The 16726-nt window shown below is 41.8% G+C and overlaps 1 protein-coding gene across 19 annotated transcripts in view; it reads left to right on the top strand.

Moving 5' to 3' along the window:
• mycbp2 (MYC binding protein 2) overlaps window positions 1–16726 on the top strand; it is a 73173-nt gene that overhangs the window by 38137 nt on the left and 18310 nt on the right. For 12 of the 19 annotated variants that reach the window (XM_061053227.1, XM_061053225.1, XM_061053228.1 and 9 more), the window contains 21 exons: window positions 1321–1527; window positions 1639–1776; window positions 2284–2462; window positions 2562–2704; window positions 2806–2906; window positions 2991–3209; window positions 3310–3532; window positions 4399–4517; window positions 5019–5106; window positions 5253–5302; window positions 5413–5585; window positions 5745–5889; window positions 5998–6204; window positions 6425–6480; window positions 6796–6911; window positions 7125–7222; window positions 8335–8451; window positions 9066–9206; window positions 12792–13016; window positions 14018–14150; window positions 14246–14371. In XM_061053227.1, the coding sequence (XP_060909210.1) occupies window positions 1321–1527; window positions 1639–1776; window positions 2284–2462; window positions 2562–2704; window positions 2806–2906; window positions 2991–3209; window positions 3310–3532; window positions 4399–4517; window positions 5019–5106; window positions 5253–5302; window positions 5413–5585; window positions 5745–5889; window positions 5998–6204; window positions 6425–6480; window positions 6796–6911; window positions 7125–7222; window positions 8335–8451; window positions 9066–9206; window positions 12792–13016; window positions 14018–14150; window positions 14246–14371 (3004 nt within the window). The remainder of the gene's footprint in view (window positions 1–1320; window positions 1528–1638; window positions 1777–2283; window positions 2463–2561; window positions 2705–2805; window positions 2907–2990; window positions 3210–3309; window positions 3533–4398; window positions 4518–5018; window positions 5107–5252; window positions 5303–5412; window positions 5586–5744; window positions 5890–5997; window positions 6205–6424; window positions 6481–6795; window positions 6912–7124; window positions 7223–8334; window positions 8452–9065; window positions 9207–12791; window positions 13017–14017; window positions 14151–14245; window positions 14372–16726) is intronic. The other 7 variants (XM_061053232.1, XM_061053235.1, XM_061053230.1 and 4 more) reach the window with 6 other exon arrangements.

Here is a 16726-nt window from a genome sequence, read left to right as displayed (position 1 = left end):
GTGATGTTTCTCCTGCGCCTTTCTTTTACGTAACCCTGCTCTCTCTCTGTTCACATGCATACCCATGTACTTCAGTCAGCACTCTTAGGTCTCATTGCCATGGTAACGCTCGCTAGACGGCAGCCCTTGACTGCACTGATTTTCACCCAACTGTCTGTTGTCAGGGAAACAACTCTTACTCCCCAGAGCTCCTGGATGTGTCCCTCTGCAGTTGTGTCTGGCTCTCTGTAGTCAGTAGGCAGATATAAAAATATATGTGATAGTTTGTATTTCTTAACATATTCCAAAACAGGATGTTTTTATTTTCTACATTAGAGTCAGGATACTCCACACCAAGGATCAACATTTCTGTTTTTTCTATCCATTAGTCATCTCAACTAAACATTAAGTTGCAGCTCCTTAGTTTAAATGCAACATATGAAGATGTTTTCTCCTCAATAGTGTCATGTTTGCCCTTTTGGATGATTTTTTTTTTTTTATTGTTGCTCCTTAGAAAGGAAGACAATTAATGCTGATGCGTTTTTTTTCAGGATTTCTTTGTTTTGTATTTAATCATAAAAAGCATGTTGGAAAAAAAAAAAAGGGTTTTCTGGCAAAGACAGACAGCTGCACAGTCGGCATATTTTCTAACAAACAATGAGCAGTTGTACATAGAAACATAATCAAGTAAGAAACCTCCGGTGATAAAAAAATGAAGCCGATGCAGAAGTGCAAAATCCTACACATCATCAAGTGTCCGTTTGAGGCGCGCTGCAGAAGCACCAAAAGTCACATACACACCACATTCAAAAAAGCTAGAAGAAATGAACATGTTTCCAGCCTGGTATTAAAAAAACAAAATCAGTCTGATTAGCTCATATCTTTTATCGGCACACATTGTATACACTGAATATTTAGTGACTCATCCGTTCTGATTTCATAAAGGCGTTAAAGCGTTATTCACAATAAGACGCGTAGCTGACCTGATTGACAGGTGGGCACGATGTAACAGAATGTCAAGAGGCTTAAAACCCGCCTCAGCTCCAGCTCTCAGCCTGTGGTTAGATTGACTGCTGTTAAGGTGAGACAGCATATTCAGCATGGTGACAGGCAGCCATCGATGGGAGTCCAAAGCCCCCCTGCAGAAACAGATGGCTGACGTCACTCTGGCTTTGTTCCATTAAAATTAAAGTCTATGGGAATAAGACATAAAATATAAAGTGAAACAAGCAAAATCTTTCAGTAGAGGCGTTTTGTTTCTGCCATAAATGTTCCAACCAGCCCTGTGTGGTTGTATCAGCATGTTTTGGCTACATGTCTTTTTGTGTTCTTGTTTATTAGGTTGATGGGCTGAACTCGCTCCACTCTGTGAAAGCGTCTCCAAACCGTTTCACCAAAACAAGCCAGGGCCGCAGTTGGAACACAGGCAATGGCTCCCCGGATGCCATCTGTATGACGGTGGACAAGCCGGGCGTTGTGCTGGTCGGCGTGTGCGTGTACGGAGGAGGGGGCATCCACGAGTATGAACTGGAGGTGCTGGCTGATGATGTAAGTTATGAAAGATCGTCTCAGTTCATACCAATGTGTTTCATGTGTTTCTGGTATTATTGCTGCACCAGTTTTTACATGACTTCATCATCTTCACATCTTGTTCCCCAGGCGCAGACAGAGCACCCAGGGGACTCGGCGCATTCTCACAGATGGACATCCTTAGAGCTGGTGAAGGGCACCTACAGCACGGATGACACTCCCACTGACATTGCAGAGATACGCATGGACAAAGCTGTGCCACTCAAGGTATATAGCATCTGTAGGAATGAAAACATTTATGTAATGCTGCAATTCTGCAATTAAATTTTTGCTATTTCTTCCATTTATTTGTTTGATTTTGCTCCTTAATTTCATGTGCCGCTTTTAAATTTAGAAAACTTATTGAACTGTCCCCAAACATATGCAATATGCATTCACTGAAACACACATCAGTCTTTATTGTAGTGTATGTATATAGTCAATGAGCATTTGATATGATGCATATTTCTACAAAAAATGATAACAGGGATATTGAGAAGAAAACAGGTTTCAAGAAAAGCTCTGTTTGCTGAAACACTTCTCATTGCAGACTGTTTATTCTCTGCGTAACTGCACGGCCTTTTCTTTCTTCTAAATAATGAATTGTGGAAAAAAAGAAGATCCAAATGTTAAGGTGTAACATGCTGTAGCTATTTTCTAAATTTATGCTACTTACTTTTTGTTGGTTTAGGTTAGAATGCAAATAATCTCACTGATTCATTCACTGTGTTGTAGGAGGGGGTAAAGTATGCTGTCAGACTGCGAAACTACGGCAGCCGGACAGCTAACGGAGATGGAGGCATGACCACGGTGCAGTGCTCTGATGGCGTGTCCTTCACATTCAGCACCTGCAGTCTGAGCAGCAACGGGACCAACCAGACCAGAGGACAAATCCCTCAGATTCTCTACTACAGGTTAACACAAAGCCAGTCATTTTCTTTTTTTTTGATTTTTGTAGGCCACTGAAGTATTTGGTCGGTGTTTCACTTAAAATGTTTTTCTTCTGTCTGAAGGAGTGAGTATGATGGGGATCTCCAGTCTCAGCTGCTGAGCAAAGCCAACGAGGAGGACAAGAACTGTAGCAGAGCTCTGTCTGTGGTCAGTGCTGTGGTCAGAGCTGCTAAGGACCTGCTCCACAGAGCCTTTGCTGTTGATGGTAAGCATCACAAACTCACACCTGTATTAAAAAAGCCAAAAATAAAATGGTAATGGTATAGACCTTTATCTGTTTTAATTTGTGTCATTAATTATCTCCAGTGGATGATATACCTGAGCTGCTAAGTTCCTCCAGTCTGTTCTCCATGCTCCTGCCCCTCATCCTGGCCTACATCGGCCCTGTAGCTGCTTCTGTACCCAAGGTGGGACATATAAGATTACAAACATTTCATCACTAATTATTTTGCTGTTTTATTTAAAAATGGCCCTTCCTTTTTTTCCTCCAGGCTGCTGTTGAGGTCTTTGGTCTCGTTCAGGAGCTGCTACCCGCTGTCTCTGCCCTCAACCAAAAATATGCCCCTCCCACCTTCAACCCCAACCAGTCAACAGACAGCACGACCGGCAACCAGCCTGAGCAGGGCCTGTCAGCGTGCACCACCTCCAACCACTACTCGGTCATAGAGAGTGACCACCCTTACAAACAAGCAGGCGTCACTCAATACAGGGTAGGGTTTCCTACACATGCTCATTGCCTAAGAAGTAACTAAAGAAGACAAAATCACAATCAACACATTACCTCATCTTCTGCCTCTCATCTCGTCTCAGGTAATGTTTCCCGACTGTGTCCGCTGGACCACCATTGAATTCGATCCTCAGTGTGGGACTGCACAGCCAGAAGACGTCCTTCGCCTGCTCATCCCCAGCCGGACCCTCCACCTGTCAAGCCTGGGGGGGAAACCTTTGATCCACGACACCATCAACACTTGGACTGAGCTCAAGAAGTTCTCCGGCTCCACAGGCTGGCCAACAACCGTCCTCGTTCTGCCAGGTAAGAAAGGCCTTTAAACATTTATCGACAGATATGAGAGAAACAAATATTAAGTCGAAGAATTGATGTAAGAAACAAGACATTGCCTTATTTTGAAGATACAAAAGTATAGTTTACAAATGTAGTTTTGTGCTGTTAGTTACTTAAGAAGCTTGATTTGATATTGAGCAAGAAACTTAAGATGTTGCACTTCCCTGATATTTAAGTTCATCAGCTCTTTAATTGCATGTAACATTTCTTCTGCAATTAAAGGTGCTTTTCAGACTTGTAACCAAAAGGTGAATTTATTAAAAGTATCAGGTATATTCTGCATCTCAGTTGTTTTTGTCCTCTACCTATAGCTGTGCAATGTGGAGAGAATATTTGTCATCTCTAATCACAATCTGGGTAGGAGGTAGCGAGTTGTTCCCAAGCAACATTCAGCCTCCAATTCCGCCTGTAAGGCAGAAGCACTTCCTCTCACCCTCTTAAGAGCTTTGTAGTTCACAGTCTGGGATGCTACACATCTCAAAGGATACAAAAATAGCAGACTCGGCTGCCCAAAGCTCCTTTTGCTGTTTTAACAAAAAAAAAACTAAGAAAGCCAGGAGCTATACCGAGCAATGAAAGGCAAACATTTTATAATAATTAGGATAAAATATGGAATATAAATGTAGCATGATTTAAGTGTTAAACTATAATTCCTGGAACTCAGTGGTAGTTCATTCATCTTTATTGTTCTTGAATGTGCTGTAATCTTGTTCATGACGCTTTACTATCCTCCCCTGCAGCAGCATGCGGCCATTAGCTTACCAATAATTACCTGCAAAACTGCTCCCACCCGTTTCTTTTTTCCATCTTACATTTTTTTACATCTCTGCTTTCAGGAAATGAAGTTCTGTTCTCGCTGGAAACGGCCTCAGACTACGTCAAAGATGAGAAAGCTTGCTTTTATGGCTTCAAGTGTGTGGCGGTTGGATACGAATTCAACCCTGGTCCTGATGAGGTACATGCAGTCTTTCAGAACTCAATTTGTTATTGGTAAAATGTGAATGTTTTGCATTCATACCAGGCAGAAACAATGCTTACTGTGACTTAAACCACCTTCCTTATAAACCTAAATATATATATATAGACATTTTTCATTCATTGAACCTTTGTTTCAAATGTTGAAGGATCATGAAGTGCATGCCCTCATTTTCAATAAGGTCAAGAGTTCAACAAAAACAAAATAGATATGCACAAACATAATATTCAAAGCTTGATCCAAAGGCTACTGGACTGGTTGAAGATCTTAAAGACGTTTCATCTCTCCTCTGAAAGGCTTCATCAGTTCTAAATCTGGTGGACGGAGCTGGAAATTTAAGCCTCTGTGGATCATTAGCATTAGCGCAGAGGCTTACCATTTCTAGCTACCATGACCTGGATGACTGAGAACCTACCCAGACACAAACATAATAACACAAAGAATGGTACCGACACTATTAAAACAGTTGCATCCTTTTAGGGAACCATCCTGCTTGAGAAAGAGTTGGCCTACCTGGGCAGTGTGTGTGCTGCAGCTCTGATGAAGAAAGATCTGGCCCTTCCCATAGGTATGGAAAACACTGGATGTGGGAATTTGCTGTTTTTATTTTATGAAAACTTTTTTTTTTTTTTTTTGATCTGTTAAAGTTGTAAACACTGGGAGTAAATGAACCATCCTTAGCTTCATTGCTCATTCTTGTATTTTTAATTCTAGGCAATGAATTGGAGGAGGATCTGGAGATTCTCGAGGAAGCCTCTCTTCAGGTGTGGCATCTCTTTAATTCAAATGTACTCTTTTAAACCTATTGTTTTATCTATAAAGGACGTCTACACATTCCTCCTACATAATTCTTATTTCCTTTCACCTCGCCCAGGTGTGTAAGTCCCACTCAGGGATCCTGGGGAAGGGTCTGGCCTTGTCTCACTCCCCCACCATCCTGGAGGCCCTGGAGGGGAATCTCCCCCTGCACCTCCAAACCAACGAGCACTCTTTCCTCGAGGACTTCATCACCTGTGTGCAGAACTCCAGTGGTGGACGTCTGGCTAGGTGAATGTGCACAGTCTCTCTTATTCATCCCGACCAGAGCAAAAATATCAACTGTGCATTTTCCCTTTTGTGCATCTTACGTTTTGCTGTGCTTCACTTGTTAAAAGAAAACAATTGAATACCATCTCTCTCTTGTTTTTTCTTTTTTCTACCGTCCAGGTGGCTGCAGCCAGACTCCTACGCAGACCCCCAGAAGACATCTCTGATCCTGAACAAAGATGACATACGCTGTGGATGGCCAGCTACTGTAGTCGTACAGACCAAAGACCAGTATGGGGATGTTGTGCATGTCCCCAACATGAAGGTCAGAACGAGTGTTGAGGCTTTTCTGCTTCTGTGAGATCAATATTCATAGAAATGAAACTTCTAACTACTACCTCTGACTTAAGTTTCTTATCTCTTGAATCCTCAGGTGGAGGTGAAAGCTGTGCCTGTCTCGCAGAAGAAGTCGATGCAGCCTGACAATATGAAGAAGCTGCAGCGTTTACCTGGGAGCTCCTCTCCCTCGTCGTCTGGCCCTGACCTGACTTTTGGAGGTCTGCCCATGCCCAAGCTGGAGGCCACGTACGAGCCCATGATCGTGAAAGAGGCTCGATACATTGCGATTACCATGATGAAGGTCAGCCTCATGTGACAGGGCCTGAACTCACTCAGCATCTCACCTGTGATGATTCCTATAGAAACATATTTCACGATGTTTGCAAGGGATTGAGATTGATTGACCTATTAATAGATACGGTTTTGGTTCAGTGAACATCAACATGGTTTACTTTTTGTAATTTCCAAAATTGGATAAATATTGTTGGTACCTTCATACTCCTGCTCTTTGTCTATTTCAGGCATATGAAAACTACTCATTTGAAGAGCTGCGCTTTGCCTCCCCAACACCAAAGAGGTAAGTTAGCGAGACAGTAAATGGTGCCACACGTACACATTCACACGCTGATGGCAGAGGCTGCTATGTGATGTGTCCATCAGTAGTAACAAATCCATTCATACACATTCATACCTCGCCGCCGAAGCAGCGGGACTTGGGGCTGAGTCTCTGTGTGTCAAGGACACATGGGACATGTTGCTGCAGGAGCTGGGGATCGAAGCCCTGACGTTCCCCTGAGAGACGCTCGACTCTCGAATCCACAGCCGCCTCTCAAGCTTAAACAAAGAGAACCAGTTCAGATGCAATCTATTTAATTATTTATATCCCACACAGACCCAGTGAGAACATGCTGATTCGTGCCAACACTGATGGGACCTACAGCGCAAACTGGACTCCGGGAGCTGTAGGCCTCTATACGATCCATGTCACCATAGATGGCATTGAAATAGGTACGTGGCTGTCAAAGTCTGTTAGAATATCCCTGTTTCTCCTGAAGTATTTCCCTACTGTTAATAAAGGGAACACATAGATAACTATTACTTAAAGGGATGTATCTTGTGGCAGCTACTATGCATTTTGATGAATTGTCATACTGGAATGTAAATGCCTCCTGAGTGGACGGTGCACCGAGGTGTGAAGCTGTGAGCTGTTTCTTCTTTCAGATGCTGGTTTAGAGGTAGAAGTCAAAGATGCTCCCAAAGGCATGATCCCACCTGGCACTCAGATGGTTAAACCAAAGGCTGAACCTCAGCCCAGCAAGGTGAGCTTTCTTATTCTGATTAACCAACCAGTGGCATGAACATGCGAACACACACACACACATATGCGAGGCATGCATGCTTGAAATCACCCACCAAATACAAATGAAGTGAAACAACTCGTCCTGTCTTGTACACTATTAACACTTCAACTTAACTCTTAAACGCTTCACTCAGCAATATTTCTATATGTACACCTGAACAAGGACTTGTTATTGTAATTATGAAAAAGGTTGTTGGTTTTGCCATTTTCAGTTATTTGTTATAAGAGTTGTTTTTTTTTTTGTTGCAGCTTTTAGCCATTTCTACCTCCTTCTTTTGGTTTGTTGCTCAGACAAGCGGAACAAATGCTGGTCCATAAAAAGCAATGGACACAAAAAAAATGATTGGATGCTGTCAGGGGAAGATGATAGGTTTCTGTAGAAAAGTGGACAAATTGGTGAGGCATGAAGGGGCAGATATCTGTCTAAAACTAAGCAGACTGAAACCAGGGCTGCCAGACTTTTACCTTTTTGCTGCCATTTATTTCAAAATATTCTCATTGGCTTTTTTATTTTAGTTTTTTTTTTACTCTACTCTGGTTTGAATGTGCATTTTAAAATAATCACTAGTGGCTCTGTATCTCAGCCTGTAATCTTCCATTCAAACTGCAGAATTTGTTTGTGAGGAATATCAAAAGAGAAATTTGGACGTTACAATAAATGCTAATTGTCCAGGAAGCCAACATCAGACATGTTGCAGTCATCATCATTTTGTGAAACTTGTGGTATTTTTTTATTTTACAATCCATAATGGGGAAACAAGCAAAAGTATTGGCGTCATAAATTCCATTTTCCAAGCACCAGTATGAATTTAAAAACAACTGCTGCTACTGAAAATTAAGCTCCTAGAGTTTTCCCTTCTTTCGCTGTTTTCTTGTGTGTATTTGGAAGCGGGCTTTGTGTGAGGAAAAGCATGCAATCTCCAACTGTCACTGATCCTGCTTCCTCTTTTCCTCCTGCTGCACCTTCTTGACTTTTCCTTTTTTTTTTTTTTTTTTCCCTTCCCTTTTGACTGTCTTACTATTCTTTGCTCCTGCGGCTCACGGTCTTCATCTCCCTTCTGCTTCTCTCAGGTCCGCAAATTTGTGTCCAAGGACAGCGCAGGCCTGCGTGTGCGTAGTCACCCCTCGCTGCAGAGTGAACAGATAGGCATAGTGCATGTCAATGGCACCATCACTTTCATTGACGAGGTAATTGATTGTAAACCAGGCAGAATATCTTTACGTTATATACATATGGTAGCTGCAGCACTTTCTACTTTAATTCTTTTTTTTTTCTTGCCTACTCTTCTTTAAATCAGTAGGAATGAAATCACAAGTATTGTAATCATAATTTTTATTGTTGATTATTAGCCCTACGAAGTCTTCTTTTTAATGGCTTCTTTGATTTTTGTCTTATAACCTCGCTAAATTAATGATAACTTCTTTCTTTTAAAGCTTATCAATTTGTTGCTCTTACTTTATTTTGCTTCATACTCTTGCAAAGCACTCTGAAGCTACATGAAAGGCTTGAATGCCGGCAGTATAAATCCAAATTGTTTCACTCCTTTAGTTCTTTGTTGCACTGTTGGGCAACACAGATTCAGGATAGTTGCCAGTCCTGCATAATACCTTCACTCCACTATCATCACTAGATCTTACCTAAATCAATCGTAAACTGCAACTTTCTCTCCTCTATCTGGACTTGAGACTTTCCTGCGGCCTCAGAAGTGCTGAATGTGTGTTTGTGAGGGCACTGCCCATCCTGTTTCCATGGTAACAGGAAGGCACGGCTCTGCTCTGCCCTGTTGCTTGTTTTCCCATAGATCCACAATGATGATGGTGTATGGCTCAGGCTCAATGATGAAACAGTAAAGAAGTATGTTCCCAGCATGAATGGGTACACTGAAGCCTGGTGCCTCTCTTTTAACCAGCACCTGGGCAGGAGCCTACTGGTCCCAGCCGACGTAAGTAGAAGAAGGCCTGCCGGGCGAGCGGTCAGTCTCAGTTTAAATATGGCAGAGGCTCCTGTGCTGTTCATTTGGGGAAAAGCTCAGAGGTCCAGTTTGTTGTTTAATGATAAGGGTTCTTCAAGGTCTCCTGGTGTTTGGCACCAAATTCCCCAAATGTACTCTAAGCATGGCGCATTAAGAACTTAACCAGAGTATAACTGTAAATTCTCTTGCATGAATTACTACTAAAGCAGCACTGAGTATGAAACTTTCACTAACACACTGTGCACAGGAACAGCAGCCTGGAGCCTGCATGCATTAATTCATGTTTTAATGCAGAAAATGGATCATAACATGACCATCATGTGTTTAGATGGACACAACACTTGAACAGTGGTCACATGCATTAGGTAGTATATGTGTCGTGCATTGAAGTGAAACCCAATGCAGGAATTGACAGACAATGATTAACGGGAGTAAAGGAGCAATTTCATCCTGTGGTGAAGTTGGTTTAGTCTGCACTGTCGAGTCTTCGTTTCCTCATTGCCTCTCAATCACAATTCATAAACACTCAAACACCAAAGCATGTGATTAAAGAGTTTCCCTCACATTTTGCTCCATGCCTGAAAAAACCGCCATAAAACGCAGCACAAATCAAATGCAGACTGGGTGTTTTTTAAGAAAAGGGAAAAAATACTTCAAGATGATATTTTAAATTCTAGGTGGTTTTCTGTCATGAAGCAATCACTGGTCAACAAAAAGTTTTGAAGGGAAATTGTACCTCTACTGCTCCACAATTCCACCTGTGCATTGGGATGCTTTAGGCGCTAGGTGGCTTCCATGTAAGGTCTCTGTCTGAACAGCATGACACACTACATCATCCAAGTGGGGAATTTTTTTGGAAGTTTCAACTCTGTCCTTTATTTGGTTGTGGATTTGGAAATAATGACCCTGCGGTGTTTGGAGTGAAGTGTCAATTATTTTTTCTGCCCCTGCAACTGGGTTTTGTATTCCCTCGAAGCATTCGATCCTACACTAACTGTAAAAGTGTACCAACATTTGACAGGCTTTGCCTGTATTCCTCATGGCCTCTTTTTTGTCACGGATCCACTATTTCACTATCTGGCCAATCGGACACCAGTCAGAGTCCGTCTTCTCTTCTTTACCTTCTCAAATCACCTCTGAAGCTGGAATTTACAGAGGAACCAAGCCAGTATTTTTTTTTTTCCTTCTTCCAAAAAAATACACAAGCGTCTTCCCCCATCCTGTTTTCCCTCCTCTGCGGAGTCGTCTACTGTTTCTTGACTGTCTTACGATCTGTTGCTCAGAATGTCTTTAACGCTAGCCAAGGAGTCAGAGATATCGGCTTTTTGTCGTGGACCCCTTTAACTAAATTCCCACCACAGGTGAGTTCTATATCAAGGAGGGATACATAGCTTGACTGCCCCATAGCGTATCGTCTATCTGTTGCTTTACTTGTCCTCTTGAACCCCTTGTGACGTTATAGCCTCCTCACAGTGTTAAAGTAAAAGGTTGACCCACAGTTGCATGGTTGTCTGTTCTAGTGACAGTAACATATGTCAGCAGCCACTGTCCCATAGACTCCTGCAGTGATCACATTTTGGATTTTTGAAGTAATAACAGTTCAAGCTTGAATGTTGCATGGGGTTGAAGATACTAATGTCCAGTCTGTTGCATGAGGTGTTTGACAGGCCTGTCTTACAAATCCAGTCCTGTAACCCTGTGTTTCATAGCATGCCTCCCCTTAGACTGTATGAAAACGAGTGAATGTTCAACTTAATGTGAATCATATAACTACTTCACTACAGTGCTGACTGGAGTGTTGAATTCTTGTGTTGAGTACCTGGCTCCTACATTTTGAGAAAAGCTTTTATACAAAAGTTACATTTTAATATCGGAGGCAAAACAAACTTTTGGAATATTACATATTTCTGTTGAAGATGCAAGAGTTTTATTTATCTAAAAAATGGCTGTGTAGTTCTAAGGAACAGTTTGATATTCTGGGTAATGTTATTTTCATTCTGATGAGAGTTAGATAAAAAGAAAAAATGATACCACTCGCAAATCTGTCCCATTGACTGTGTATAAAGATGGACGACTGGTCTCAACCTCCAAAATAGAAGCCACAATACCTCTGCTACAGGTGCTGACTTTGATGACCTCATTTCAAGCCAGAGTTGCGCTGAAGACTGCTGCGGTTCTGACATCCCACACTTTTTTAATAACCCTCCCCCAAAAAAAAAAAAACACATCCAAACTTAAACCAATAAAACTGCAAAGATCCTTAAGATCGGCACACTCCGCAGAATAACAGATTTTTGTATCGTGTGAAGCAGACACTCATGGGACCTGCTGTGTGAGTGTGTTTCCTCACACCGTTCCCCCCCTTACTCTGCTAGTCCGGTGCACACAGTGCCTTCGGAGCAACATTTGTCAACAGAGCTGTCAATCACAGAAGTATAATACTTTCTTAACATCAATTAAAAAAATGTAAACTAAACTTCCCAGAAAAGTGAGCAATCAAACGTAAAGGCTTTATATGTGATTTTTCACACTTAAATATAATAGAAATCAAGTATCTCCTCTGAAATAACTCTGTGAGTCATGACTGTCTACAATGAGTGTAACACCCGAGTCCCACTGTCTGTGATGTTTTCAGAGTTTTCAGAGTCCTATCTTCAGTTTGTTTACATCGGTTGGACGGCCGGCTGACTCCTCCCCTCGCAAATAAAAGTTGTTTAATTGAGGGACTAGAGAAAAGAAGAATAACATACTGTACTCACTGCTTAACTGTGTTTCTAGATCACGCTCATTTCAGGTAAATTTACATGCAGTGTGAAGATACGAGCATAATAAAGATCGCTAGCATTAGCATGCTAACACAACAATGCAGCGCAAGTTGTTTTGGTTTCATGCTGGTGCTCAAGGGCGACATCTGCTGGATCAAAAAATTGCATATAAAGCCTTTAAGTCAGCATAATAAGAACTTACTGCAATTACAAAAGAAAATGTTTTAGAAAAAAACGTATTTGACGTTTACTTTGATTTTCTAGTTGGACCATTGTCCCAACTGTTAACCTTCACTGCAGCCAGTCAGCTGCGGAAGCTTGTTTTGGCTTCACTTTTGAGGAGCTGTCAAGTCATCCATCTTTTTTTATACAGTCTATGTATTAGTACAGTGAATATGAAATACACAAGCGGTGACGCGGGAAAGAGATTGGTATGAGTTGTCTCATCTAACTCTCTAAAAAGATGCAAATATCTACAAAAGTTTATCTTTTCACACCTTTGAAGGCCAAACAAAAAGGCACTTTCAAGGCAATTCAAAGAAGTTCAGTAAATATTGGATAAAGGCCAATATCCTAAACGCGTAAATTTTATATATGTGTAGGGCTGCTCAGCATTCCTCATCTTTTACAACCCCCTGCTACACAGCTACCAGTAGCTCTTTAGCACGATACTTAGCTACTTAAATAGACAACACCTTATCCTGATCTTTTACAATTTTTTTTGCAGCATGTTGTTGTGTTCCTGTTTTTTTTTTTTTTTGGCTCTAATTCATGCTCTCACCTCTTGCAGGAGGTCAGGGGCCAATCGGAGGAGAACATAAAGGAGGTGAGCAGCTGCCCTTCCCACGAGGCCCCCATTCGGGTGCAGAACAGGGCAGGGCAGGGCGGCGGCCCGGGGCTTTATAAGGTAGTGAAGACCGGCCCCTCTGGTCACAACATCAGAAGCTGCCCAAACCTTAGGGGTATCCCCATTGGAATGTTAGTTCTTGGCAACAAGGTCAAGGCCATAGGCGAGGTACGCACTCACCCCAAATAATGCAATGTTTTTTTTTTTTTTTGTGGCTGCAGTTGAATAAGTCAGTCTGTTCAGATCACCTAATGTACCTGAGTTAATGTTGGTTGGTGTTGGCCTTAATGAAGAGCTCCCTCTTTAATAAACTGAATTGATTTGAATGTAAAGGATGTAATCTCTCTTTCTGATAGTAATACACCAGATGATTTGGGGTGTGGGTGTGTGTTCTGTATCTTTTCCTCTCATTGAGGGCTTATCAGCTCCTGTGGCTGCAACATTTTCCGCGTGCTTTCTTGACCTACTAATTTCAACTTTATAAATCCATTGCAGTTTCAGGGGGGTCATGATCAGCCGCCTTGAGACTTATCAGTGGAAGTCTGATCACTAATTTGCTGGAGCCTCTCTGTGCCTTGATTGTGACTTTCTTGGAAAAAAAAAAAAATGCTTTCAATAACTTCGTCTCTTTGCCTGGTGATAAGCGGAGCCTTCCCCACTTTTTTTTTTTTTTTTGGAAATGACCATTCAATGGCTGCTGTGGTGTGTCATGCTGTTCAATAGTTTCCTCTCTGAGCCTGTACTGGAATGCCCTGTGTGGATCTGAGAGTTTCAGCCTGCACATACTAATACCTCCGTCTTTGTCTTGTTTATCAAAAATGATGTATGTTAGGAAATTGAGAAAAAAAACAACCTCATGCATTTACCATGCAATACGCTATTAGAGCAAGTTTTGCTCCATTGGTTTTGTCCTGCAGTGTCTGCTGATACACAAAATCAAAACCCTGTGATCTGCTGCTTTGGATTTTTAATGTGTTAATGAGATAAATTGAATGTTTGCATGTATTTGATTTACTGTTAAAGACATTGTGTCATGTTTCTGCACAGTAACAATATGATTGCACTGACTGGGGTTAAAATGAATAATGACTGACTGTTTTTTTTTTTTTAAATAGAGAACTGTTGATAGGGTGTGTGAGTATGGATAAATAGTGTTGTTTGTGTATCAGGTGGTCAACTCAGAGGGGACGTGGGTGCAACTGGATAAGAACAGTGTAGTAGAGTTCTGTGAGAGCGATGAGGGCGAGGCCTGGTCTTTGGCCAGGGACCGCGGAGGGAATCAGTATCTACGTCATGATGACGGTGAGCAAAATCACAGAGATCATTTTTTATTTTTTTTTACCTTCAAAATAGTTCAGAAAGTGTAAAAATAACATTCTTTATCTTTGCTCTTGTAGAACAAGTACTTGTTGAACACGGGGCTCAGACCCCACCACCCAGCCCCTTCTCTGTGCAGGCCTTCAACAGGGCCGCAACTGCGAACGGTGCACAGGGCTTCGACTACGGCATCTCCAACAACAAAGGTAAGGTCAACCTAATGTAAAGATTAAAGAGGGACATTTAAAAAAAAGATCCTTAATCTTTATATCACTTCTCTTTCGACACTGGCTTTGTTTTATCCTGTATATTCTCGTCTTTAGCCAAAGATTTGGAGTGATGATGAATGTTTAACCAGTACTGATGTATACCTATGTATTTACACCTCACCTCTGACACCACCCTGCACTCTTGTCTTGATAAATTCCTTCTTTGTTTTGAGCTTCACTACAACTGACTACTGCCCATTCTTTAGTCTGAGACTTTCCTCACAGCAGTTTGGTACACTGTCCCATCCTCGGCATAGAATTGTATCTGCATAAAATAAGTCTTTGGGTACATACCACCATCTTTGTTTTTATGCAGACACAGATCTTTTACTCTTTTATTAAAACAATGATAATGATGAAGAGCAGCCACAAGTTATTTGTGATCTAGGATGGGTCAGTCAATCGAGTCGTCAGTCACCGGTCTGTTATCTCTTTTTATTTATGCATGCTTTTAAGTCTTTTTTACTGTTATTTCATGCCTCACATCTTTGCTATGTCAGGCATATATGCCTGTAAGTGTGTTTGTGTGTGTGTGTGTGTGTGTGTGTGTGTGTGTGTGTGTGTGTGTGTGTGTGCATGGGCCAGTCAATGTGCTTCCAATCATTTAGAAAACCACAGGTTGGGTACTGTGGGCTAGTCCAACACCAATGACCATGCACACATCTGTGATTCACTCGTTCCCCTTTTGTTGCCTTAATTTAGTCTCTTGTAGAACATTTGATCATTAACATAATCATTGTTTTCTAAGAATATTGTTTAACACTGAAAACACCACCTGAATGAACTCATCACTTCTGACCGCCACACTGTCCAAGATTGGCTGGCCCCCAAATCTTTCTATAAACCGTCTTCCCTGTATGTCCTGCTGACACTCTGTCAAATGTCCTTCAGATGGCCTACCTCCCATCTCTTCTTTAACCCTTAAAGAAAAGAGGCTGACCTGTTCGCACACAGCCCCGCTTAAGAATTAACCATGGCTAAACCTCATTATACACAGTTTCTCTTTCACTGCTTATAGTTTAAGTAAAAACAAAGACTCCATTTATTGTCATTGTACGTGTCTGGATAATGCTCAAATACACTAAATGTGAATCTATGCATGTCCCACTGCAGTTGGGTGGGATTGAAATTAAACTTAATATGTCAGCTTCACCAAAAAAGCTCATATTAAGCCATGACATGTTCAAAGGTGACTTCATTCAGAGTCACTTGAGCAGGACAGACCTTAGACTTAAATAGGCTGTTTATGGATGAAGCCACACGTCTGACATGGAGATGAATTCATACCTTTTCAGCTTTCGTTCTCCTCAACACCACCTCTTGAGGTGCGTTGCATCTTCTTTAAGAAACCAACATTTTCTTGGTTTGTTTCCGTCTCACTTTTTTGAACAACACTTTGGATGAATCAGTCATGCTTTTACGGCGGCAAAATGAATCCATTCAGCCCGGTCAGCATGAGACGGCAGCCTGAGCCAAACTCTGAGCAACCCATGATGGTCCATTTCTCCCAGCTGTGCTTTAACAAAGCAGTCTCTCTCTTTTTTTTTTTGGCCCAAAAAAACGACTCAGTGACTGGGTTTTGTATCTGAGAACCTTTGAATGATGCCTGATGCAGTGTCAGCTGAACGTGCAGAATATGGAGAAAGGTCTCAGAGAACATACAAGACTTCATCTGAGGACCCTCTTCTCTTTAGAAATAGACTGTATCAAGCAGAGAACCCTCCCTGCCCCTCCCTCTCTATATCCTTTGCCCAAATAGAGATGCTAAATGGGAGGAGCCTCGGCTCTTGGAAGTATTCTATTACTTCAGACGCTTGCAGGTTAGACAGCTAATAAGTTGCTCTGACATCATTTTTACCTTCATAAAGGGATGACAATGTGATTTTTTTTTTTTTTTGTCCGTTTTGTTCCGCAAACCTCACAACAACTTTAATAACTGGACTTTGGAAGAAAACGCCTCTAAACTACGGCTTCTGAATTTCTCTTACCAGTTCAGGTTATCACAAAGCCCGAATCTTCAAGCTTCAACTTGCCTTACGCAGAGTCAGCAAAGGAAGCTCGTACCTCCTGACTTTTCAGTCAAACAGTAGGCCCGTCCTCTCCTTTTTTTGAACGCTCATCCGAACAGAGAACAAAATAGTGGGCTTCACTTCTTGGAACATGGAAGCACAAAATAGCTCCTCCCATTTGTCAAGTGACTGAATGACAGAGAAAACACACCCTGAATGAGTCTTACCCCCACCACCCACCCCCACCCCCCTATGGAAACCTCAAACCATAGCACAAGCTGTA

The sequence above is a fragment of the Labrus mixtus genome, chromosome 13, assembly GCF_963584025.1.
Source record: "Labrus mixtus chromosome 13, fLabMix1.1, whole genome shotgun sequence".
Classification (NCBI taxonomy): Eukaryota; Metazoa; Chordata; class Actinopteri; order Labriformes; family Labridae; genus Labrus; species Labrus mixtus.
The sequence above is the reverse complement of the archived record's forward strand: the minus strand, read 5'-3'. Positions and strand labels throughout refer to the sequence as shown.